Consider the following 27919-nt stretch of genomic DNA (forward strand, 5'->3'; position numbering starts at 1 on the left):
TTCTGTCTATGTTGAATAATTTATAAATATATCACTCTAAAAATAGATTTAAAATGTATAATTAGTATCACAGATCATAACTATATATCACAGAAGAAATTAAAGTACATGTATCACTTGGCATGCAGTTCATATTCTAAAATTAGCCTAACCAAATGTAGCGTTTAAAAACATTGGAAGGTTATAATAAAAAAATCATGTAGCCGATTAAGAAGTTGTCAGAAAAAAAAAACATATTTTAAAACAACAACAGTTAATCAAAACAAATCTCTTAATGTACAAAAAAGGTATTTTCACAGTTCAATACATGCACATTTCATTGAAAACGTCCATCACATACATTTAACTTTGAGCAAAAGCAAAAAGTAATAAACATTTCCTAACAACCATAAATATATAACAGAAGTAACTAATTCCTTATGATTTCACAATTTGGTATATATATATATAGACTCTGCCACTGTATCGAGTGTGATACTATATTTATCCACAAGAGACAGTTAAACTTAAAACTTTAAACTCGAGGCTTGTCGAGCGTTTTATATATTCAAATTTTAACTGTCGAAAATTGATACATATGGTATTGCACAAGGTTTGGTGACGAGTCTCTTTCTTTTAGGATTTTTAAATGATATGCAGACACATTCAATCCTTTTTTTCAGAATGATCTGCAAAAGATGTGTTCTTTTTTTACGTCACAAAAGGAAAGTCAGAGGAAGGCCAACAAGTAGATGTTGTAATCGAATTTTTACCAATGAAGGACTGAGATTAAACGAACCACACGTTGATTGAATAAGTAATCAACAGGTCAGGAAAGGCAGAAATCGTGTAAGAATTATAGAAATATATATATATATTCCTTTTCACTTATAAAAGTTAAATCATTTCGAGAAGGAATATGTACCATAATAGTTTGACAAAATCAATCGTTTTGTTTTGAACCAAAGCATATTAGTCTTATAATTGAATTTTTGTAATGATTAATCTTTATCTTTTAGCTGATTTATGAACTAGAAAGTGTTTTTATTTCAAAATCATAATTTTTTACCCATGCCTCATGTAAAGTCTGATTGAAAGGCGTGTTTTCGCGGCGCTAAACTAATTTTCCTACTACCACTTTGAATAATAGTAGTATTTTATCAGAGTAGGAAATTATCGTTTGCTACTAGAATATAAAAATTGTGGACGGAAAACAAACTTAAGCAAATTCTAAAATTACAATGAATTTATATAAAAAAATAAATGCATATATAAAAGTAGCATACACAAATAAATGCAAATATAACAACCAATGTCTATATATACACAGTCAATTTCCAACTCAAATTATTAAGTACACCATTGTTAAATTTAATTACTCAGAATGAGATATTTCAATCTAATTAAAATTCAATCTCTCATCGCTCCGTTTTCTGATATTTCACGTGGGAGATCTAACGAAACCCGCTTTGAGGTCACATGTGAGTGACCTCGTAGGTGTGTCTTTTTCGACAAATGAAAATGAGTCTTCGACGATCTTGAAAGTTTATCGTGAGGTAAAGGGATGTAACTCATTTTATTTACGAAGAAATCGTCAGTCCAAAAAATGCATAAATTTTTTTTATTGGTTTATTGATAAGTCATCAACTCATTTGCATATCATTATAAATTTATAACTTCCAGTCCACACACATGTGACCTCAAAGCGGGTTTCGCTAGATCTCCCACGCGACATATCAGAAAACGGGAGCGATAAGAGATCGGTTTTTAATTAGATTGGAGATATTTATACATAGGTATAGAATAATTCCCAATGCCTTAAAATATTAGGGAAATTGTAAAAAAAAATAATATTTACATAATATAGATTTCTATTGACTAATTCCAACTAAAAACCTTAACAAACGTATATGTTCATTATAATCAGTTTCTAAATGGCACTAATATTTGGCAAGACTATTCTTTAATTCGATCTTAAAGACCTTTTAGAAATGCAGGATATGAAGAAATTTGCGCACCAGTCTTAACCTTCATTTCAACACTGATGAGATCTGGATTGTACGCTCCAAATACCGGCAAAAGTGGTTTGGTGAAGTTTAATCCTGAAAAAGTATGCAGTTTCTTCTCTTTCTTCACGTCGGCTATGATCCATTTCTTCCTCTTCGTGTCCACTACCATTCCATAGGTAACCTCCAAGTTCAATCCCGCTTTATTTTCGCTGAGGGGTACATAGGCAAGGAGATCACGGTTGTGCCAAAATTCCTGTGCTAGTTTTCCATCTTCTGGGTACCTTGCGACGTAAAAAGATCTTGCATGCTCGTGACGTTCTACAGTGTGGTGTTTATCAACATCTTCTCGTCTACATAGACCAATTTCAAACACGAGCCATGTTTGCTCGAGTGGTTGGATAATATTGAATGTAACAACCACTTCAAAATAATATTTGCCGGGTTCTTTAAAGGAAAAATTACCAAGAATTCCCTTGTATTGTTTTAACTGTTTCTTCGGGTTGCCAGATGATGGTTTTCCAGTTTTGCGATTCTTGAATATTTTCCCGTCTACCGAGGCCTCTCTTTCTTCATGACAAGTATCTACGTCAAGGGTAAAATCTGGACCTTTAAAATACGAAAAAATATTGAGTAACAAATATGGTTTCAAACAGACATACCTCCGTTCATATAACAAAATTGTTAAACAGAGGCAAAATGTTTAAACATTGTAACGAAACGACATCCGAATGATGAGTTGTTTTAGGCCTACACAATTCTATGCTATTTTTCTGTTTATGAAAGACTATAAGAAAAGAAAAGAACATATATAGAGTTGGTGTACAAGAAACAGTACCATGAGTACATTCGAAATAATCAATATATCAATGTTTTGGATGAAATTAAAAGCAGTCAAGACAGATATCAGAATCGACTTTTTTTATACTGGTCTGTTGACTTTAAAGCAGGTTACTAGTATTTGGATATTTTAGAATTGAGGAAACAAATAATCTAGCTTTTTTAAAAACACTTTAACAAATACACGGCGAAACTATTTCCGTTATATTTTGCTCCAATGTGCTCTTTTATAGAAATGGAAATAGTCAGTGTCGATGCATCAAAACTATGTTATATTACTTTATAGTGACGAAGGTCGTGCCTGTTGAACAGTAGAAATAGTAAGTGAACTTTTGAAACTAGAAAAAGATAAGTATAGCCAAGTAACATTCTAAAGAAATATAATGTCTTTCACAGTAGTGACTGCAAATTACTATTTCAGGTAAGTCTTTTGATTATAATTTTGAATGGAACATCTGATGTTATTCTTTGGAAACTGGTCAAATTGTGATATTGATCTTTGCCTTACAATATTACTGTACTCACATTGCACGTCGTTGAATGTTGCTGGTCCCGATTTCACCTCCTCTGAGCTGGAACTTTTCGCAAATACTACAAATATAGGGGATACGAATACATCAGTATATGCCTTAATTATTTGTATTTTTACCCGGTATTTGATATTGAAATTCACCATGTATAGTCATTATTAAGGTTGAGCGTCACCGAATAAAGTTTGCATCATTCTTCAAACTTATGAACATCATTTCAAAAGATAGCATCACTATTCAGAACCTAAATCAGTGATCTAAACATTTCCTCTATTACAACGAACAGATGAATGATCGACATAGACGAAGGCAAAAAAAAATGTTTTCTTTAATTAATAATAAAACTTTACTTTTTGCTTACTTTTAATATCCCTTAAAAACTGGCCCAAAACAAATTTGATTGCATGTAAAATGATCACAAAATAAAAAAAATAGAAAAAAATCTTTCGTTCATATTAATGTTGTTTAACTGATAATATTTTGTATAGATTTCTCACATTCATATATGCTTATTGGAGAAAAAAATATGGAATCATTTGGCATGTATTTACTAGGAAAACCACGGTCTTTTCTTTTCGACCATAATCTAAAAAAATCTTGTAGCAAGCAATCAACTTAATCAAATATAGGCATATCACACAAGCAACCAACAAGTCCATTTGAAAAGAAATTTCAACATCTTAGAGTGGTACCGAGGAGCATCACATGAAACTAATCTGGCAAAACCTAATTGTAGAAAACGTATATAAAATCAGTAGCCAATCTCAAACACTCAACAGCTTAAATGCAAGCACAGTCACTACTAAACGGAATGTTGAGTAGATAATCATTATGAAAAATGAAACGTATTGCATGACTTTTGTGCATTGCTTTTTTTTAAATCTGTTATCATTCTTAAACTGCATTCATGAGCTAAGCTCAAATGTTAAACAGCTCAGACATAAGCACATTCGCTGCTAAAATTGATTTTGTATAGATTAATTAAAACATTATAGTTGAAACGTATTGCGTGACTTTTGTGTCATTACTTCCAAAAAGCAGCATTATTGTTATAATGTTATAATTTAATTATTTCCAGAGTATTCGCCTAAGCAGTATCAAAACAGCTAAAATGCTATGTATATTTTTTTTACATTTACATATTATAACCTGTACTGCTAAAGCATGAATATCATTATTATTTGTATATTTATTTCATTGCATTCATGAACTAAACTAAACGAGCTGTCTATTCTGGCACAACTGAGGAAATTCATACATAACTCCTGAACACTTATCCTTTTATGAAACAAATTATTAAAAACTTTAAATTTATCAAATGGCATTGAGTTATTGTTTATATGTATAGGGATGATTTAAAACTGGAAAGCGGATAGGCTATTAACAGAAAAAAGGGACGTAAATATTCGTGAGGAAGATCAAACTAGTGCAAAAATTAAAACAATAACAGTAACACACCGGTTCGGATGCCTTAAAATATTTGGGATTTTCCAGTTATATCCATTCTGCTGATGTTTCATTGTTTATCGAAGATAATAATCCAGGTATCTAAAATGAGTTTATATATCTACAATTACTCAATTCCTTGAAGGTTTTGTACTAAATGAGGTGGTTAAAAAGCACATCTATTGACAATTCATTACTTCTTTGTTTCGAGTTATTTATTTGTGATTTGAAATTAGGTATTATGATTCTGATAAAAATATGAAACCATGACAAAGCTGTGATATTTATAACGTTTCAAACATTGATGTGGCTATACTTTGTCTAAGTTAATGCGAAATTCTTTCATTCCTTTTTCAAAATGTCTTTTATATCTTTTATCTTGTTTTTTTTTTTTTTTTATTTTTATCACAATGGAAATGTCTTATGCATTTTATCACGACATCATTATACAGAACAGATATAACTCAGATAGGTATTCTTTAGGGATATTTACACCGGTGGTCTACATGCAAAGGTTTTCAATGTGTAAATGGGTATGGTTTTCATTGACAATTTACACGACTTTGATAAAATACACTGAATGCAATCACGACCAAACATTGGCCTAATTTTACCTTCATCGTCGTCCGTATCAGTGTCATCTAAAAAGTAAAGAGAAGTTAGAATGCCAGACGGGTGATAAATGTGAAAGTTAAGCGAGTTAATAAATCGAACCTCTTAGTTTATTTTATAATACTAAAAGAAATACTTACAAGAACGTCTTTGGTTCAGAGGAGAAGTTATTGGTTTAAATGATCTTTCAGAAGTCGGCTGAAATGATTTTTCCCCAGTCTGACTCAGACTTCTCTCTGTGGAAAAATAATATAATGTGCAGAGGTAGGACACATCTACATTAAGTGGTGCTAGTAAGCAATAAAGCAGTTGTTGTCTAATAATTATATATTTTTCGCATAATTATCTTCTAAATACATCTTAAAAGATATAAATCCTAAATACTGTATGGAATTAATTTGGTGTTATGGATAGGAAAAGATATAACTTAAAGTATTAATAAATAGCCTTTTCAACTCAAATAAATTTCCATTATAGATATAGCATTTTCAATCTAAAAGGGAACAGCGGAAAAAGCTACATTCCGGTTAAAAAAAATTGAAAATGCTTATTTTATCTGTTAAACAGGAAACTATAAACAGATTTTCTCGTTATAATACACAAAAAACTTGTATTTACTAGCAAAGGAAGATATATTAAAAGTTTAGAATAAGCATCGGCTGACATGTAAAGTAGTCAAATTTTCAAAAGCGCAATTCACTCTTATGGAATAACGACTAAAACATTTATATATAAGTGACTGTGGTTACGACACAAGACTCCGTGGTTTGAAAAGGCTATATAACATCTCGAAATATATTTTATAAATTCACATACATCATACAGTTAGATTTTTACAAGCATCATGCAAGTCAAGTGGTGAGTTTATGCTTTATTTAATGTTCTTCTAGTTACTTCAGACACTTGTTTTGTCAATGGCAAAAGTGTTTCCCTCTATTGTTTTTCATTGTATGTTTAAAAAAAAAACATATGTAAGGGGTCTCGTTTGGGGTGATCTGATCTGATCCCAGATGCCACGTTTTGTCGAGTGAAAATCCCGTATCCCGCTTCTCGTTGCCATAATAGCACATGTAATTCCCCGTGCCCCGCAGGACTTCGTTTCCCGTTTTCTCGCTTAATTATCGGACTTTCACGTGTCACGCTTAAAAAAAGATCGGCCGATCCCGCGTCACGGTCAGACCCCAATGGGACCAACATGTAAAGTCACAATATTTTCTTTTCATAACATGTTTATATTTTATCAGCAGTAAAAAAGTATCAAGACTAATTGAAGAAAAATAGCATTAAAGGAACAGACTGCCAGAAGAAGAGAAAACATCTACATACTGACATATGTGTCACTAATTCATAACACTATAAACTAAAACAATTATTTACATTCTAAATACATTGAAAACAATAAGCTTTTAGTAATAAAGCATATATATGAACAGCAATGACTGGCATAGAGTAATATATGGTACCAATTGGCGACTAATGTTAGTGTCCCTACCAGTTTGAACCTTGTTAGGTAAATTCCCTCTCTTTTCGAGTTCCTCTGTTATGATAATGACAAAAATGACGTTTAAAATGTACTAAATGATATAGTTTGGATTAATAATCACGCATGTGTAAAGGATTGGATTTATTAATTTGTTGTCTATTTTCTCCACATTAAAATTTCAACATGAAATTAATTTCTGTTGTTTCTCTTTAACGTCACTGGGCTGCAATCTTATATCCATCACACACAATTCTTATGTTATTCATTTTAGTGAATATCATTTGCTTGGATATGTGGATTTAAATTTACAATATAAAAAAAATCTTTTCAATAGTTATTAGAAGATGTGGTCTATCCAAGTCACATAAAAGTTAACCATAACAAGAATGTGTCCTCAGTACACGAATGCCCCACTCGCACTATCATTTTCTATGTTCAGTGGACCGTGAAATTGGGGTAAAATCTCTAATTTGGCATTAAAATTAGAAAGATCATATCATAGGGAACATGTGTACCAAGTTTGAAGTCGATTGGACTTCAACTTCATTAAAAACTACCTCGACCAAAAACTTTAACCTGAGGCGGGACAGACGGACGGACGAACGAACAGACGGACGGACGAACGGACAGACGGACGGACGCACAGACCATAAAACATAATGCCCCTCTACTATCGTAGGTGGGGCATAAAAAACACGTTTTATATCATAAGCATGCACAATTTATGCCCTATATGTTTCTGAGTTAAGGCATAAACCTTCGTAAATCGTTTCTTTTTTATAACATGCTTTACTTACTCATAAAGTCTCCAAGGCCTAATGGTCTAGACAAGGTATCTAACTGTGATGTTGAAGCTGATGTTCGGAGTTTACCAGGAACGGGTTGCGTCTTTACTGTAGGAGCTGTTAGAAATGTTATTTAAGAATGTCTAAATGAATTTGTGAGTAACTCAAAAAACCAATTCTATGTTAAGTCTTATTTTAAGCCGAAACCATTTGTATTAAAAGAAAATAACAAAAACCATAATTGTCAAGTGACAAACAATATTAGTTTTTTAAGCTATTAAAATCAGTTGTAATGTTAGGCACAACCTTGACGTGTCTTAGAAGAAAAAAAAATCGTATTTCTTAATTTTTTGGAGTTGATGAAACTAGGGAACTAGAGGCACTAAAGAGCCTGTGTCGCTCACCTTGGTTTACATGAATATTAAACAAAAGAAGCAGATAGATTCATGACAAAATTGTGTTTTGGTGATGGTGATGTGTTTGTACATCTTACTTTACTGAACATTCTTGCTGCTTACAATTATCTCTATCTATAATGAACTTGGCCCAGTAGTTTCAGTGGAAAATGTTAGTAAAAATTTACAAATTTTATGAAAATTGTTAAAAATTGACTATAAAGGACAATAACTCCTTAGGGGGTCAATTGACCATTTCAATCATGTTGACTTATTTGTAAATCTTACTTTTCTGAACATTATTGCTGTTTACAGGTTATCTCTATCTATAATAGTATTCAAGATAATAACCAAAAACAGCAAAATTTCCTTAAACTTACCAATTTAGGGGCAGCAACCAAACAACGAGTTGTCCGATTCATCTGAAAATTTAAGGGCAAATAGATCTTGACCTGATAAACAATTTTACCCCAGTCAGATTTGCTCTAAATGCTTTGGTTTTAGAGTTATAAGCCAAAAACTGCATTTTACCCCTATGTTCTATTTTTAGCCGTGGTGGCCATCTTGGTTGGATGGCCGGGTCACAGGACACATTTTTAAAACTTAATACCCCAAAAATGATTGTGGCCAAGTTTGGATTATTTAACCCAGTAGTTTCATCAGAGACGATTTTTTGTAAAAGATTACTAAGATTTACGAAAAATGGTTAAAAATTGACTATAAAGGGCAATAACTCCTAAAGGGGTCAACTGACCATTTCGGTCATGTTGACTTATTTGTAAATCTTATTTTCCTGAACATTATTGCTGTATACAGTTTATCTCTATCTATAATAGTATTCAAGATAATAACCCAAAACAGTAAAATTTCCATAAAATTACCAATTCAGGGGCAGCAACCCAACAACAGGTTGTCCGATATATCTGAAAATTTAAGGGCAAATAGATGTTGACCTGATGAACAATTTTACCTAGTTAGATTTGCTCTAATTGCTTTGGTATTTGAGTTATAAGCCAAAAACTGCATTTTACCCCTATGTTCTATTTTTAGCCATGGCGGCCATCTTGGTTGGTTGACCGGGTCAACGGACACATTTTTTAAACTAGATACCCCAATGATGATTGTGGCCAAGTTTGGTAAAATTTAGCTTGGTAGTTTCAGAGGAGAAGATTTTTTAAAAGTTAACGACGACGGACGCAGGACGATGACGACGACGGACGACGGACGCCAAGTGATGGGAAAAGCTCACTTGGCCCTTTGGGCCAGGTGAGCTAAAAAAAAAAACACTGATACATTTATACACGCATCTTTAATTTATCATCTAACGTATTATTTGATGCTGAACATTACCAGTTACCACGATAAAGTAAATTCATGGTAAGGTAACGTAAAACAAAGATCATACACTTTATTGTCAAAAAAGCTTGCATCCTTCAAACGAGTTATTGTGGAGCCATACGCTTAATTTCATATAACATTCAATTTTTAGAAGATACTAATATGAGTCAGTCCATGCGAAAAGGTACAAAAAGTCCTTTTGATAAACTTTACAGGACTCGTTATCAAAGTTTGTTATATTATTTTGAATAACGATTTTATTCGAAAAAAAATTACATTAATGTAAACATTCATAAGATTGTCAATTCTATCCCGAATTTGTCATTTAAAACAGCAAAAGACGTAGAAATATCTGAATTTTTGGTTTTTGAGCAAGTGTAAAATCATTTGTTCCCCGGACTAATGCTATACCGACCAGAAACGTAAATTTTACGACACTAGAGAGACAAAAGTCAATAATTTTCTTCAGTTTTACCGGTTTAAGGAAAGTAAGACAAAATTAAAACATGAGGGAAAATACAAGAACTATGACCTCTTGTGTTTTAGAAATTGAAATTTAAGTTAAGTTAAGTTATTTAATATTATATAAATCAACCGTTGTTGCACGGGATTCAAACCGTTGCCCGGTCTGATTGTAATGATATCAGCATCGTAAGCGAGAGCCTTATCCCCACTGCTACCGGGGTTAACATAATCAATTGGCAAATCAAGCCATTTAAACTGTACTTTGAAAATGAAAACTAAAGGGGGGTCTCAACACTTGCAGGTGAGTGTAGCTCACAGCTTAAGGATATGAGGAAAAGTAAATGTGTTTTGTAAATCACAATTCTACTACCAATAATTATGCACACTTTTTAGAATTTCGTAAAATTTTCGTTTTTGTACCTTTTCGCACGGACTGGCTCGTATATTAAAAGTTCTGATCTAGTTAAGGAAAGACAATTTTGTTGGTTGATTATCTAAAACATAATCAACATAACTTAAAAAACAAGAAAAAAATGTTAACATCATCAATAACGAATAAAGCAATTGAGCAAATATTACTGTCATTTCTCATTGAAGGAAAGATCAATAGATTCAACAAAACAATATTATATGAACACATTCAGGAGAGAGCGGAAATGGTAAACAATTATATCTGATGTAAACACATCTAGAAAAGACACACTATATATTATGGGTAAGTTGGTTTTTGATTGCACCGGTGCGTTGCTTTTATAAGAAGCACAAAAACAAAGTCTATGCAATACAATTAACCAATGGGTCGTGTGGGTTTAATCGTTAACATCGTTGTTTTCCTATCATAGTTGATGTGTTTCCCATGTGTTTCCGTTTTAAGTTTGTAACCCGGATTTGTTTTCTCTCAATCGATTTATGACTTTTCAACAAGGGTATAATACTGTTGCCTTTATTTCACATATAAGGTATAATAGTCAAAAACAAAATTAATGTCGGTTGATAATGTTTGCAAGTGGTAACAACTTATATTATTTTATTTTATTTTATAAAACATAGACTTTAGGTTAAAGAGCATTACTTCACAAAAAAAAAACTTCAACCTTGTTATTTATGTTAGACATCTATAAAAACTATAAAATGCAGCATTTTATAGGTAAAATCTACAGACTTTAAAATTTCTATACTACCTCGGCGTTATAGTTTACGAATGTATGAATAAGCAATGGAGCAAATGTAACTTTTTCCACAGAAGCACTGATCGATGAATGCAACACACTGATTTTATATATAGACACCTAGACGAAAGACAACAATTGTAAATAATGAAATCTGATGGACACACAGTTTCTGATATTGAAATAAAAGATGGTATTATCATTTTTAAAGCAGTAACTATTCTAAAACAAATTATTCATCATGAGACTTACGACTTCTAGTTCTGTTAAAGAAACTTTGTGGTGGTTTTTCTTTTGGTGAACAGTTGCCATTAGTCACAGATCCAAATTTAGATTTGACAGGTTTTGCAGTGGTGGTTCTCAGTCCACTGCGGGCGCTATCAAATGAAGTTTCATTTATATTTTCAGAGGACCTTGACATATTATTTCTAGGTGATAATAAATTATGTTGACCACCTGCCATTCTAGTTGGCATGCTGATCTGACGTTGTATCATGCCTCTCTCGTTCTCTGCAGGTATACGTTGATCAGAGTCAAATGGATCCGTCTTTCTTGGACTATCTAATGCTTCATTACCTGTACATAAGTAAACATTCTCAAATAAGTAGCTTTAAATACGTTGTTTAGTAATTCAAAAGTGATATATGCAAAAAAAAAAAAAAAAAAAGTAACATTTAAAAAATGCAAGTGCCGGTAGTTGCAACAAAAATCTTTGTAATAAATAACTTATCTAAAATCTTTCATTTTACATGCATCACATATAATTCTGTATATCATTATTTACATTCATGATAACAGCTTTATTCAAAATTACTTACCTTTCAGAAACGGAGGAAACTGTACCAGTGAAGCTCCAGCTCGTATTCTCATAATGACGTTCACAAGATCAGAATTGTAAGTCCCAAAAACAGGGAACAATGGCTGAGAAAAATCGACGTCAGTAAAAGTGTATAACTTCTTTTCCCTCTTGACATCAGCTATAGTAATTTTTCCAGTAGCTGTGTTTATAAGAATCCCATAGGTCATCTCTACGGTAAGACCAGGACTGTTATCACACAGAGGAATGATAGCCTTTAGATCACGGTTATGCCAAAATTCCTGTGACAGTTTTCCATCCTCTGGATAACGAGCAACGTAAAATGATCGTGCAAACTCGTGTCTTTCAACCGTGTGATGTTTGTCGATGTCCTCTTTTCTGCTAAGGCCCAGCTCAAACACTAACCAAGTCTGTTCTAATGGTTGGATGATATTAAAAGTAACATCAACCTCGTAGTAGTACTTTCCTGGTTGCTGGAAGAAATAATTTCCAATAATTCCTTTGTACTGTTTCAGTTGATTTGGTCCAACTACTGTGCTACTGGACGGATTTCCAGTTTTCCTGTTACGCAATGTCTTTCCGTCAATGGAAACTTCTCTCTCTTCGTGAACAGTCAAAACATCAAATGAAAAATCTGGACCTGTAAGAAAACGTTCTTTATTCTGAGCAGCGTAGTTTGAATAACAAACACAAACAATCTACATGATATGCCACATACACATTTTGTACATATTCATGTAAATATCTTTTAAACTCATTATTTATTTAAATAATGTCAGAGGCTATGTTAAATTAATATTCAAATTAACCATATTCAAAAGCTCTTTCAAACATCTTATTCTAATTACAGTTCAGTCCACCGACTGGCTCATAATAGAACTAAATATTTCGAACATAGATAATTGTGAATAGGCTTCTCGAACTACGCAATCTAGTTGAATTTTGATGGTTTTAATGACAACTTTGCTGTTAGAGATATGGGATAAGGGATGTTATAGAAAAGTTTAACATTGTTTTTACTTAATATTTTTAGTTCAATAACTTAAACATTTTATAGTGTACATGTTACTTTGAAAAATAATTCGAAATGAAAACAATGTTAATATGTTTGCTACGAACAATATGGATTCTTAATTACTTAGGAGGAAAAAATCATAGAAGTATTGGATACATTTTTTAAATTGTTAACAAAAGTAAATGAACAAATGTATTACTTGTGACGTCGTTGAAAATGGCCGGTCCAGACCTTGGTTGTCCATCAGCAATACCATTACGAACAAAAACTGAAAACACATTGATAAACATATTTCAAAAACAATTATAAACAGAGTAAACTTATACCATCCAATGTTATCCCTTAGATATGAAATGTAAAATATTCTAAATGAAAAATGAAAAAAACAAACAAAAATCTTGTGAGAAAATCATGGAAATATATTTTTTTTTTATTTTTTATTGAAAAAAGAACCACAGATAATAATTCAATTTTCACTTTATCATTAAATGTTATTTGAATCATGTTTGCAATCTCTTTTTACACAATAATGTGATGAACATGTATTATTTTCATGTAAAAATGTTGGTTTCAGTTAAATAAGTCTTAGTAACTTGTGGTTTTGTTTTAAAACCCAAATGAAAAATGAATCAAGTGAAAGCGAAATTCTCAGACTCTGAAAGTGTGAATGCTATATGATTGATAAATCAAAGTAATGAATTGCATATGGAGTTGAAAGAATAAATGATTGCGTTTTGACGATTCTAAAAAAATTCACAAGAAATATCAAAACTAAAGTTTTACAATATCATCCTTTATTCTAACCAGCCTTCATATATAATAGCGTTATAGTTCACATGAGTTTAATATTCATATCGTAAAAAAAATTTTTGTCTTTAAATCTTTTCAAATGTAAGTATAAAGTAAAAGTTATCAAACATAGAACAGTTAAATCTGAGTGCACCTGTATCAATGTTATAATCTGAGTACGGCTTTCTAGTAAAGAATGCAAAGATCAAAATATTCTGGCTAATCTACTATTAAATAAAAGCATGTTTGTCTGGCGGATGGTTATGTAATAAAGCAATTTAATGTGTAAAACAAAACGTTATGGACTCATTAAACTTATGTACCCTTTCTCTCTTGTTTATCGGAACAAATTATTATTAAATTCTATATTCAAAACGATCTCTTAAATACTTGAATATTAACAGACATGTATCAAGTATCTCATTATACTAACATTTTGAGAAAAAATATATACGTTTATTCTTTCAGGGAGTGCTCGAAATCCGTAAAAATATATTTGAAAATATTTAATAATAACAAACTTCTGTTGAAGAAATGAGTGAAAAAAGTTAAAAGATGGAATATTATGAAATATAACTGTTTTACCATGAAGAACTTTGGCAAAGTACCATCGTTTAACATCCATTGGCATAATTTGCATCCATATTCAGGTATAGAATGAGAGTACACAACCCACAAATGACAATGGAAGTATGTGATCAGGAAAACAAATGTGTATGTTTTTTTTTCATATTTTAGTTGTTTCAACACAATTTTTAACTTGTATGCGAATAAAAATTATTGCCAACATCTATATGATTATGAAAAAATGTGTTCTTTTAAAAGATGTGTGATTTTTTTTTTAATTTTCTATAGAAGCAAATAACTTACAGATTTTGGTTTTTTAAAGGCAGCTTTTTGAGGGATGCAAAAAAAACAGCATAGAATGGTGTGAAAAACGATGTGCTGGGTATTTAGCATGCTCTATTGATTTTATGCAGTTCTGTGAATATATATCAGTGCATTGAATTATGAATTAATAAATATAAAATACAGAAATATATATTTTTTATCAGTATGCTCATTATATAGTTACCTCCAACATCTTCACTTTGATCTTCTATAAAAGTAAATGGTAAATGAATATGATAAAATAAAATGACTCATGACAAAGTTAATAATGATGTTTTACTCACATAGCGCGAGTAATAACAGAAAATTGACGGTGACCACAGACAAAACGATGTACATTAATCGACATGGTATTAACTCCAAATTGTAATAACTACGAAACAAATGTTTGCAAGTTAAGCTTCAAGAATTAAGCACCGAAAAGCGGACTTATAAAATTGAAATTGAATTTCCATCATTTGTACTATATAGAATCTGGTAAAATTTATTAGGTATTGATTTGCAGTTATTAGAACCAATTGAATCATTCTTACAACATGTACATATCTAAATAAGCTATATTAAATAACTACAACATAGAAAACTGACAAAAAAACATATGCAGTTGATAATTAGTGTTTATGAGTCCTTACTGTATTAAGACTATGGTAAACGTGAACATTAGGAAAAACGATACGAGTTGTAAATATGAAATATACACCGATAAATTGACTTACGAGATGGTGGTCTGTGAGCACGTGGGGGTACAAAAGCTGTTTCTGTGGTTTGTACAGAACTCGTCTCTTCAGCACGCGGACTTTCCTCTTTTGATCTGACGCTAAGGCTTCGCTCTGTTTACAAAAAAATAAAAATAAAGCGAAGTATAGCGATAGTGAGGAAAGTTTGTTTTTCCTTCTAAACTGCAGTATAACAAATCGAGTAGTATATTGTTACTTTATTTTCAAAACTGAATGTATGATAATTCTAAAATATCATATTTGAATCAACATACTTCAAGTTTTCTTCAATTCTATATGTAGTTACAACATAATCACAAAACCTATGTAATACGACTTTGCATAATTCCCTGTAAACAAAATTTTCAGTTCATCCAATAAAATAAATAAAATATCAAAACATTTGTACAGAAGAATCTGTATTACTATAATTGTTAATGATAGAATGTTATATTGGAAATGGCTTCGTGTAATAGACTTAGGGATACCATAAACACAAACTATTGGACAAGACAGTACACACAATGAAAGAAATGATGAAGCCTCAAATGTCAAAAAGAGTTTCAATGCTAATTAAGTGATCTTGATATACTAACAGCAACCAGAATGTTATACAATGAAAATTTAAGTCTTTATATCGTTTTCTTTCCACAAAAATTCGCACCCTTAACTTCATCATAAACTCTCTTAAAACACAAACCAATCATGCACTAATAAGTTCAAACAAAGATTTTTATAAAATAACATTGGGAATTCACTCGGGTCATCATTTGTCTTACCCTTTTTTAGTTTTAAACAAAGCTTCCATGTTTTAAGCATATTAAGAATGTTGGTACTACGTGTAGGGGGACAAGAGTTAGAGCGCCTTGCTCTTGCAGTTTGCCTTCTTTCATTTTCAACTTTCGTCTTCACTAAAGTATATATTTATAATAGTTGTAGTTGAATAAGTCATCGATGTGTTCTCATTTTGAAGGGAATGAATTAAAAAACATAAACTATAGCAAAAGTGTATTCATATGAACATGTAAAGTCTTGTCATTTTTTTTTTTTTATAAATTCGTGCGAGATACATATCCATCAAGATGTACAATATCTACTTCTAAAACAAACAAATTTACTTAATGCAAAGGTTACTATTAGTATTAATATTTTTATCACTATTATTATATATAAGCTTTCTATTTTCACTTCACCACAAAAATACGTCATCTATTAAATCAAGTATACTTAGAAGAAACTGTTATCTAACAAACGCTACTAAACTATTTTTATATTACTAAATATGAAGTCAGAATTTTATTAAAATAAATGCTAGCATTATGAAAATCAATTTAAAAAAAGGCAAAAAGTGTAATTTGAGTTCAAACACTTTGAAAACTGTATGTCGCTTTCATTTTTAAATTATTTTTAATTTTGTTAATGCAAACAACTTGTTTGTGATTGACACTGTTTTAAAATAATATATAAAGTACAAGAAAAATATTATGTCGCCTTTCGTCTAAAGTGTTTGAAAGCAAACTACAAATAACAACTGACATACCAGGAAAGATTAGTCTCGGTAATTCGCCTTTATTTTCCAGACTTTCTGGATAGAACAAGAAATTAATTGATCAGATTTCTATTTATGATTTAAAAATTTTGAAATCATCACCAGACAATTATTGTAAATATGAAGCAACACATTATACAAAAAAATGCATAAATTGATGTTTGATATGTGATTGCATGACTACAACTGTTGAATTGAACAAAAAGCAATTTGATTTTGTAGCCTACTAGTTCAGCCTAAAGATGTAACTGCTTACTGCATAGTGGCCGTTTAAGGTCATTTCGCGTTTTCGCCATCTATATTCTATAGGGCAAAAAAATGAAGTGGCAAACGCAAAATCGCGAAATCTAAAAAGTGAAACCATTTTCGCATTTTTGACTTTGCGTGTTCGCCCTATATAATATGAAAGGTGAAAGGCGAAAAAGCCTTAACCGGTCACCATATTACTGTGACCTACATAGGCCTACTGTTTGGTCATCTGTCATTTGAAAATGATTCCAAAGCCAAATCAATGTAATTTTTACATCAAACTTTCCATTAGCTGATATATAAGCCCGAGAGATACTTACGAAGACAGTCGGTAAGTCCCGCCTGGTGAACGATTGACTCGCGCTGTGTATCGTCTGCTAATGTGTCTCTTTCAGTAGTTTCAGATGAAATGACATGCAAGTTTTCCGGAGCTAATACAAAATGCATGAAAGTGAGTTAGCAAATGCATGCTTATTAGAACATAAAATGAAAACATTTAGTGTGATGAACAGAAATCATTAGTGTCTACATAAAAAGATGGTTGTGACTCTTGCGAAACTTATTTCATCATCAGTTTGCAATAGATTTATTTAATATTTTCTACATGAAATCATTAAAACTAATGATTTGTATAGAAAGCTCTTACTAAACAAATCCTTGAAACTATTAAAAGCCAATTTATATACCAGATGACAAATGTAAAATACAGTATAAAACCTGTTGCCTTCATCGTGTGTTCAAATGAAGTAAAACAAAAACAAGACTAAACAATTAAAAAAATATTGCAAGTACTCGGCAGAAAGTGAAAGAAAAAAATTTAAAAACTGACAAAGTTGTGCTAGTCAATCTAACGATAGCATCAGGATTAGGTTTTAAAAAAAAACTTATATGATGTTGGGGTTTACCTAAAACAATTTCCGATAATGTATACTCGTTAATTATATTTCGTTTCAGTTTCTCCCTTCACTTTTCTAGCAACATTCAGTCTATTTACAAGATTTTTTTCAATTGGACTGTACATCATCAGGTATATAATTTACTTTTTAATATAAAATAAAAGAGTTATGATATTGAAAGGTCATATGTATAAATGACTATCTATCGAAATCAAAAAGTTAAGCAACATGCGCCTATACCATGGAGTTAGTATACTAAACCAAAGCTGTGTCGTAAGTATTTTGATATATAAATAAGAAAATTTGAAACCGATTCGCAAATGTGCCCAGAAAAGTTTTACACTAGATAACTTACGACTTGATAAATGCCGACTGAAAAAGCTGGGTTTGTCCTGGCTTGGAGAAGTTGATTCCGTTGTTCCATTCACGATTGGTTTGAACTTGGATTCGTTTATGCTTTTAGCAACATCTCTTAATTCACTTCGAGCTGTCTCAAATTCCGAGTCAGGAGTTTGTATATCTCTTGATTCTAAAGACTGGCCGTTAAATTCGACTTGCACGACACCGCTCTCGTTTTCAGCTGGATATCGGTATTCCGATTGTTTGCTTTGTTTTGGGGTGTAATACTGGGTTTGAATGCTTGGTTTAATGGTATCGTAATCATCACTTCGAGAACTAGGTGTTAACAACTGAGGGCCATTAGACATGCTTTGTTTGGTTGACTGGTAACTTGTTTTTTGAATTCGATAATCAAACTTTGATCCTTGTTGTTCATTTAAAGAAGGAGAATTATTCAAACTGTTCAAAGTGTTGAAATCTTTCTGCAATTCGATCTGAAAGTCGCTAAAACTACTTCGCTTAGAGTTTCTATAGCTTTCACTTTGGAAGCTGGAGTTTACAGTTTCAGGAGAATTAGACGAGTCCTTTGTTACGACCTTTCCGATAGAATTAACCAAATCTGCAAATGATTCGTCGGAGGCACCACGATAAAATCTCAGTGCCACATCATCTTTTGCTGGAATGGAGACCTTGTGGTTTTTTAACTCTAAAATTCTCTTTAGCAGCACATCACGTAACACGAGGAATTCTGACGCAGTAGTATATGACATGACTCTGGTAGCAAATTCTACGGCAGTTTTAACATTTGTTGAGTAACTTTTCAATTCCGAGACTTTTTCCGTAAGTTCACGTTTTCTAGATTGGCAATGGTGTTCTACTTCTCTATGAAGCCTTTCTCTTCGCTCTTCTAATAGTTTTTGAAATCGATCAAATATGGAATCAATTTCATGGTTTATTTCAGATTCCTTTTCTGTCAAATCGTCCACTACAGATTCGAATTGTGATACAGCTTCAGACATTGGATTTCCCCTGTTGTTTATTTCTCGGATAACGTTATGAACGGTTGATTTGCTATCTTCATAAACTTCGCTCAAGTTACGAATGATATGACCGTGCTGTTGGTTATGGTCTGAGACTGCGCAGAGGGTACAAATTGGTACATCGCAGCCGCGTTTATCACAGTAGAATGTAAATATCTGTTCTTCGTGTCCTTTAGTTTGACATGTGTCTTTTCGGTGAAAATCGCGAAGGTCACATTCTCGCATATCTTCTATAGATACTAAAATATGTTTCTTTGTTACGTGCGTTCTTTTATGAGCACGTGTACATTCGTGGCATATAAATAGGAAACAGTCCCGACAAAATGCATGCGCATTTGCTTCATCTGGACAGTCAGTACAAGGAACCTCTGTAGGTCGAAGTTGAACCCTAATAAAATCTAAATAATTTCTAATGGCAGTGTCTAACGGAAAGGCTTCAACTCCATCAAAAGTTTTGTCAAAACGAGTTTGGCATTCTTGACAACAAAGTTCGTTGTCGTTCAAAAGATCTTGTAAGCACGTCGAGCAGCAGGTGTGTAGACATGGCAGAACACGTGGGGCACCGCGTCTGTCGTCATATTCCTTTTCACAAATCGGACACAAGAGGAAGGCGTTCTGGTTTATATTCATGATAGTTTTCTGCAAAGAAATGATATTGTTTAATTAGAATTTTAGAGAGGAAAAATATATGTCATTTTGTAAGTGAAACAGCAAACAGAGTTTTATCTGTTTAGTTTAAAAAAAAAACCATTCTAATAGGTGTTGCAGAAATCTCATGATAATTATTAATAATTTAATTTTGGATGTAACGCGTCTGCTGATTGGCTGACGTTATTTTGTTATCAGCCCATAGACATAATTTAGTTATGTGACCGTGACGTCATCAACGTTTTTTCATGGTTTTCTTTATAATGGAATTGAGAATTAAATTATAAGAAAGGACTGTAATATTTTTTCTGTCTATTCGAAATAACATAAAAATGTGGAGCACATTGTTAAATAACCCGCTGCGCGCGTTATTCAGTGTGCATCAAATTGTTTATGTTATTTCTCCATAGACAGAAAAAATATTACAGTCATTCCTTACATATATGTATATGGGTTTGGACTGGCAAGTCAAATTATTTACTAAAGAGCCTATTTGTTTCTACATAAACACCTTCAATAAGCCAGCAAGGTTATAAGTACAACGAGTTGATCAACAATTATTTCAGCTATATATAGAATGAACTCCAATCCTATATTCTTTTTATACTTGGGTTTAAATTTCATTTCAAAGGGAGAAAGAGAGATTCGAAATCAATGCATTACATTAATAGTATATATTTAATATGTTATGTTGTGTGTGAATAGTTCTTCTTTCTCAATCTAAATACTTATAAATAAAAGTCAAAATGAATAGACCTACAAATTTGACAAGTAAAATCTTAGCCAAATTATTTTAGAAGTTATGTGACTTGCAAATATATGTACTCTGACATTTCAAGATCGTTTGGATTGCTTATTGATTTTAGTCAATACAAGAAGATACAAAGACCCTCTATAATTCCGATCCATTACAATATGTTCAATAGACTTTATCCGTTGCTGGGTCCTTATACCATTTATCAAGTAGTTGGCATCCAAATTCTGTAAATGGTAAATACCTACATTTAAATGCAAATAAACAGTTAAAATGCAACAACCAAATAAGTTTTATTGGTTTGAATATACTGTTTATATTTCATCAAAATGTGAGTAAATTGAACACCAGCCAAAAATTTTAAATACTTTATAGCTAAGCTACTATACATAAAAATTTGTCAATTGAGTATTTTCTATGTTTGAAAAAGAGACGGACACATTAAAAGGACTATAAAAATAAACACAATTCGAAGAAAAAATCAAACAATACAATGTCTAAATACGCACAGCGACGAGAGACTGCATAGAAAACTGAATAGCTGAATATTGAACAGCACAACCCCCCTCAGAAACTTATGGCGATTTCAGATACTTTGGAAGGTTTCGTCCATTCGTTCGTGGTTATTTAATTCGTGTCTAACATCTTATCGTCATCAGTAGTATAGGGAGTCTAATCACTAAAGCATATCATGTATTACTGAGTGTAAACAGAATTTCCAAAAAAAAAAACACCAAAGATTGACTGGGCTATAGCGATATATTGTAATCCCTGGACTTCTCTCGTTCATGCAGTAACACCCTATAACTAAATTGGGGTGTTTTTTGGGCTGTGTTGGATGTTTAATCATGCATTCATGTCCGGTTGCAATGAAACGTTAAGTCCAATGCCTGGTAAGTAAATGAGACGTACGCTCTCTGTACGTTGAGGGATGCCTTGCAAATAAATGAGACGTACGCTCTCTGTGCGTTGAGGGATCCACGCACAAACTTCCTGCGAAGTCTGTAGTTGGCCTGTTGCTATGCAAAATGTCTATCCCTATCCTATACACATGATTTTACCAGTGGCAGTCCACATTGTCCTCCCTTTATACTGGCAAAATCATATCTTTCTATTGTATTCATTGTTAATTTGCTGTCATCCCGAACATACTTTTTTACCACTGGACCGTAATCAATCATTCTCGGCAACGTAAATGTGCCAACACCATTTTTAAATGATTGATTACTGGATTGTTTCGTTATTCCAAGGCAAATGTTTTATGCAAATGAAACAGTAGACCAAACATCAGACAAGTCTTTGAATGCCACTGGGAAAAGATAATGATGGAATGTTTGAAGAAATTTCGCATACCATTGCAGTGGGTCATCAAAACACTCTTCCAAAAGTTATTGCAAGTTTTTTTTTCAAATTGAAATGCTGAGAGCTTCATACTTTATATTAGAAACATCAGATTCAACGTCCTTATTCCGACTAAAGTTAGCTGCATGGTTATACATCCTTACCTGTCAAGTTGAAGCCCCCAGAGGATGGACATGCAGATGGGAGAAGTAAAGGTGACTTAATTCTTACATTTTTAATTTTTCTTAAAAAGTTTTGATTCTTCTTCTTAAGATACAGCTTACCATCAACGTTTGAGGATTGCTTAGGGTGATTATAAACGCAATAACACAACTCTAAAAAAAATAGTTCTTAAAACTGTTGAAAGTTCCTTCAACTTTTAAATGAAAAAAAGTGGATTATAGTAATTTGCGTATTTAATTAAATCTTGTCAACAACTCAAGCGCGTAGGTCGGCATTTAATCCCAGAATGCATTTGATATTTGTTGTTCGATTAATCGGGTTATCTCCGAATTTTCTTAATCAAATATTGAATGTTAAAAATTCTATTAGTCTTAAAGCTAACGATTTTTATAAGATTAATCTTCTTAAAGACTTAACAACCGTTAGATTTTACATTCTTTTTGTAGTGCATTACGTTCACCCTATGTCATTAATTCGACCAGCCTTGTTAGTACCCGTGTTACTTCTTTAGTGTAACTACAATTGAGTTGAAGTTTTTAACTGACATCTTTGTGGTCACTATTGAAATGACTGACAATGGGTCTTATTTGATTGACAAAAGGACTCATAAGTATTTGATACAATTATTTGTTGTTGTAATTAGGCAATTGTGTATCAAAGATAAGTCGTCTCAATAATATGCATTTAAACAATGTGATTTAATTGTCGGGTTTTTAACATTGTGCCTAAGTTGTAGATGTTAATCTGTTCTTGTCTATGAATTGTTAAGATTGCATTGGAAATATTTCTATAATTCACAAGTAGGCAAAGTATTTGTTTCTTACAGCAATATATCGACATACAGACTACCACTGCAAGGCCGACAATAGTTTCGATGCAATTAAGAGGGATGTTCATTGGGCTTCATTTGGGTTATGACATAGAAAAACGGTCGGGTGTGGAGGTTAAATCATGAACTTGAACAGGGAGAATGCTCGCTAAATCATGAACCCTTTCAACTGATCAACTTTGTTCGTAGATGGTCTGTTTTAAGAACAATCAATCCCATATCTCATTCAGTAACTTCTTTTCACAGTGTAGTCTTAATTTCCAAATGTCATTTTCACTTTAAGATAACTACAATTAATCAATCCATACTAAGATAATCAACAAAACAAAGAAAAAAATTGAATCGTTGCAGTAGTTTACTCCTCATATTTTTTTTAACCTATATTGTACAAATAATATTCTCTTAGATGATGGTACTAGGATTGTTATTGCTGTATATTATTTTCAAACTGACTTTTTATCGCGATTAAGTTGCGTTCCTTGATCCTGCCGAATGGAAACATGGATAGTTTATAATTTAATCTGGTTTCTATTTAGAGAAACAGTTCGAAAAGTTTTCCGAGTGCCGTCAAAAAGTTCCGGAAAAAAAGTAACTAGTTGAAAATTCCCGGAACAATGTGGCTAGTTCAACAGTTCTTGCGGAACAGAACAACTAGTTAATTCGGTCAGAATGTTGCCTTCATAACGGAATAAGTTAATTTATTGTTATACATTAATCTGAAATTGATATTTTTAAAAGTGCACACATGAGGAGGAAATTTTGGGCTAGGTTGTTAGTTCCGGTTTTGACTAATTTTCCAAAGAGGAACTGTTTCTGACTAGTTGATAAGTTCCTTTTGACTTTTGTAATCAGTATCTTGGTTCCCCTTTGAAAGGTTCAAATATAATATGTTGCGCTTTTACTTTGCATCAATTCTCCAAATGGAACTTTGTGACTGGTTGATATGTTCCTTTGGAACTTTTGGGCTAGTTAGTTAGTTCCTGTTTTGACTAATTTGGCAAAAAGGAACTTTCTAACTAGTTGATATGTTCCGGTGGAACTTTTAAACCAGAGGAAGAACAAAGTGACTAGTTAATAAGTTCCATTGGAACTTTTCGGCTAGTTAGTTCTTTCCGCCCGGAACTTTCCAACGTCGGAACAAAAGAGCATTTACAATTGTACCTTTGATATCAATAAGTATTAGATAAAATACAAAGGTAACAAAGAAACAGGCCGGTAACAACCGTTGCCGGATAGTTTTTCTGCACGAGTAGTCAGGTCAAGGTCCGAGGCGATAGCCGAGGACCTTGACCTGACTACAAGTGCAGAAAAACTATTCGGCTGGTTGTAACCGGCCTGTTTCTTTTGTTACTTTTGTTTTTTATCTGACATGTACGACGTTTCAAGAAACTAATAATACTTTTAGCAAGACTAAACATTTGAGAAACTTAGATAGCCATAAAGCAGTAAATAAATGTAAGTTATCATATTAGTATAAACACATTTTTTTTTCATTTCCCTTCAACCGAGATTTTTTTTCAAGAAAAAAAAAATCAGGAATCTAATAATTCGATAAAAAAAAAGAACCATTTAAAGTAAAAGATGAATGTTGTACGCATTTTAGACTTTTAAAATGCAACTTCGTAAAAAGGTAATGTATTAAAGAAATATTTTAATGGTAAGTAAGATAACGTTTGATTTTTATCAATGAAACGGAAAGCGGAGAGGGGGAGGTCTAATCATTTTAAAATAAAGAGGCTGTGGTTTTTATTTTTGATGAAAAAATGTAGGATGTGCCATTCCATCCTCCAATAAAAAAAAATGTAAAAATCGCGCGTTTGTTGCAAAATACACGAATTTAATATTCAGTGGTGGATTCGCAGGGGTTGGAACACCCTTTTTTGACGATCAATGCATTTAAATGGGGACTTAAAGTTGGACCCCCCACCTGTTTTGTCCTGGATTTGGACCTGGATCCGCCACTTATATAAATTCGATAACAATAAAAATGTATCAAAAGAATGAATTTCCTACTTCAATAGTGAATGAAATGTTTATGAAAAAAATGGATTTTGTCTTAATATTATATATATTCAGGTATATATTTTGATTTTTTTTTTAATTCATGCTCGTCTCTAGATTTGCAAGTGTTGGGCATAGGACATTTGAGCGAAAAAGAAAAAAGCACATAGGGTCATTTGAGCGCCGACTTCATAGGACATTTGAGCGCCGGGATATTAACCTTACCTGAGTTTTCAGACAGGACATTTGAGCGAAATTTTCCCTGATAATTTTACACGAATTAAGATTTTTTTTTAAAAGTAAGAAAAAAAAGTAAGATTTAGTTATAAATATTTTTTATTTTATTTCACACCCGAGTAATTCGACCGGTTCTGGCTGGTTTATGTAAGTGAAATCCTAAGTTGATCTCTATTTACCAATCAATTCTACTATAATTCATTGGCTATGCAAATTTTCTTTGTTCTAAAATTCTTATATATATATCTATTAAGTGAAATGTCCCTTGGCACTTGAAATCAAGGTCACACACTTCAACCGAAAGCAGTACACGTCGATTTTGAAGAACGGGTAATGAAAGTTATGAAGGATTTTTTCCCGTCTATAGAGATCAAATGCTGTAGGTTTCACTTAGGCCAAGCCTGGTGGCGAAAAATCCAGAAAGTTGGACTTAGTCAACAATACAAAGAGCTTGATTCAGACATTAGTAAATGGCTTAAAGGGATTTTGGGGATAGCCTTTTTAGCTCCAGACGAAGTAGCCGACTGTTTCGTAGAAGATTTTATGGCCGTTGTACCTAACGACAAGCCTTGTATAGAATTTGCAGATTACCTGACTGATACTTATATAACAGATGAATCGTTATTTGTTTTCGCTCAAATGTCCTACGCTTATTCTTATTTTCGCTCAAATGTCCTAAAATTTAGGCGCTCAAATGTCCTATACTTTGGCGCTCAAACGTCCTTTTTTTTCGCTCAAATGTCCTGTCAATGCGCTCAAATGTCCATTGCCGCAAGTGTTGATCGGGATTAAACACGTGTTAATATATGATCCAATCGCAGCTTACCGCCCAAAATTGATGACATAAGTTGAATGATTTTCTTCTAGATTTGCTGCTTATTATTTGGACGTGTATTACATGAACACTTTTCGTTTATAGGATCAATCGTGCATTGATGAGTTGATAGGCACTTTATCTTTTGATATTAGATTTGATTTTTATTTACTTATTTCCTGTCTTATTGTTATTGAAATATACACGTAAGTATCAGCATTTCTTTACTTTCAGCATTGTCCAAAATACTATTCATGTCCATATATTGAAGAAAACATTTATTGACCGAATATTTTGCTTCATAAAGGGGGCGGTGTGTTCTTTTTTTAGTATATTAACTATTTACTTTTCAACGTCATCACCCAAATGTTTTTGTTTAAATTAGCACTATTAACGGTATTCGGAAAATCAGGAATCATGCAAAACATTAATTTGTCATCTGCTCGACCATAATATTTTTTTTCTCATAAAATTTGGGATAAAAATATCTATTTTAGGAGAAACACCCCCCCCCCCCCCCCACTATTAAAGTTAAATGTCTAATACCTAAGTGTACTGATATGAATAGTATTTAACTGGAAATGTTTGAAAAAAGATATTGATGCTAACGTAAATATTTTGTTCAATAAAAAGACAGGAAATAAGTCGGTGAACCAAAAAGTTCAAATCTAATTGAAAGTTAAAGTGCCCATGAACTCACTTATCATGCACGAGTGATTCTATTCATAAAAAGTGTCCGTGTAACAACTAAAAAGAGTCCGTGTATCATCTAAAAAGAGTCCGTGTAACACCCGTTAATGTACTGTTTTTCTATAGCTCTGCGGGGGGCAAAGTCGTACAACTTGCATAAGTTTGCGTACAACTTAAGTAACAGATAACTGACGATTCAAGTCTTCTCATTTTTTGAGCAATGTTTTCACCTAGTAAAACATCGTTTCTGTATCAGCACATGAGTTGCACTACAAGCTAACCGTAATTCCCATATATACTGAATCTGTCATCAGTATTTTGCATGCAAATATGACTAAATTTGCAGTCATTAAACAAGGGATAATTCATGCAGGGTTGAGTTATATAGCAACAATAACACCTATGTCTGTAATAAAATTTGGTCAAAGTTTTGAACAAGCTTTGATATGAATATGTCTGTTGTATGTGTAATGGATCATAACAACTCACTATATGCATTCTTTTTCGTCCAGTTTAACAAGCAACAATAAGGACATCTATATTACAAGAATGCAGGTAATGGAAAGATACATTTCGAAAATTGTCAGTGGGACGCTGATAACAACATTGAAACCGGTGAATCAACAACACATTAAACATGACAGAACAAATCTTAAAATGATCTACAGTAGTGTCATATATAGATTAAGCAGAAGAGGTCTGATATGTTTCAGACTGCACCGAATCGTTTTAGAAAAAATAGTAGTAGTGTAAACATAACTGGTTTTATTAATGTGTGAATTTTTAAAACAACTTCATATGCTAGGTATTGAAATTTGATAGATTTTAAACACCTACCTGTTAAAAATAACCTTTCAAAATCAACATGGATACATTAAAACTGTCCATAGTATTTGTGATATTACATTTCAATGGCTGATGCATTCCAGATATACATGAATCAAATTATTCTGTCTTTATTCAATGTGCAATCGTCCAAAACCACGGTAGATTGGAGCCCTTGTATATTTGCACATTGAAATAATCTATCCAAACCTTCAAATACAAGATTTGATATAATAGGTCAATTGTAT

At 32.3% G+C, this 27919-nt stretch overlaps 1 protein-coding gene across 12 annotated transcripts; it reads right to left on the reverse strand.

The window, feature by feature from the left end:
• LOC143068104 (uncharacterized) lies at positions 1-27919 on the reverse strand. Of its 12 annotated transcripts, none has more exons than XM_076241877.1 (15): positions 27684-27919; positions 18326-19988; positions 17395-17505; positions 16056-16187; positions 15277-15390; positions 14745-14768; positions 13080-13148; positions 11867-12505; positions 11301-11624; positions 7694-7798; positions 6906-6950; positions 5554-5649; positions 5416-5442; positions 3351-3416; positions 1-2594 (listed from the first exon to the last, which is right to left on the reverse strand). In XM_076241877.1, exons 2-15 carry the CDS (start codon positions 19977-19979, stop codon positions 1954-1956), a joined length of 4047 nt encoding a protein of 1348 aa, XP_076097992.1. In that variant the 5' UTR covers positions 19980-19988; positions 27684-27919; the 3' UTR covers positions 1-1953. The 12 variants fall into 12 exon arrangements, with proteins under 12 accessions (XP_076097992.1, XP_076097996.1, XP_076097997.1 ...); XM_076241881.1 differs by lacking the exon at positions 16056-16187 and adding an exon at positions 16817-16861; XM_076241882.1 differs by lacking the exon at positions 17395-17505.

Source organism: Mytilus galloprovincialis, chromosome 3, assembly GCF_965363235.1.
Source record: "Mytilus galloprovincialis chromosome 3, xbMytGall1.hap1.1, whole genome shotgun sequence".
NCBI classification, from domain to species: Eukaryota; Metazoa; Mollusca; class Bivalvia; order Mytilida; family Mytilidae; genus Mytilus; species Mytilus galloprovincialis.

What these genes read in the sequence shown, in the direction of transcription:
- LOC143068104 (XM_076241877.1), bottom strand. Translation starts at nt 19,979, where the DNA reads ATGAATATAAACCAGAACGCCTTCCTCTTGTGTCCGATTTGTGAAAAG. An exon ending in GTTTCCTCCGTTTCTGAAAG is followed by an intron (nt 11,625 to 11,866) that starts GTAAGTAATTTT and finishes ACTTATGTACAG; the next exon opens with GTAATGAAGCATTAGATAGT. An exon ending in TCTGAACCAAAGACGTTCTT is followed by an intron (nt 5,443 to 5,553) that starts GTAAGTATTTCT and finishes TTTACTTTTTAG; the next exon opens with ATGACACTGATACGGACGAC.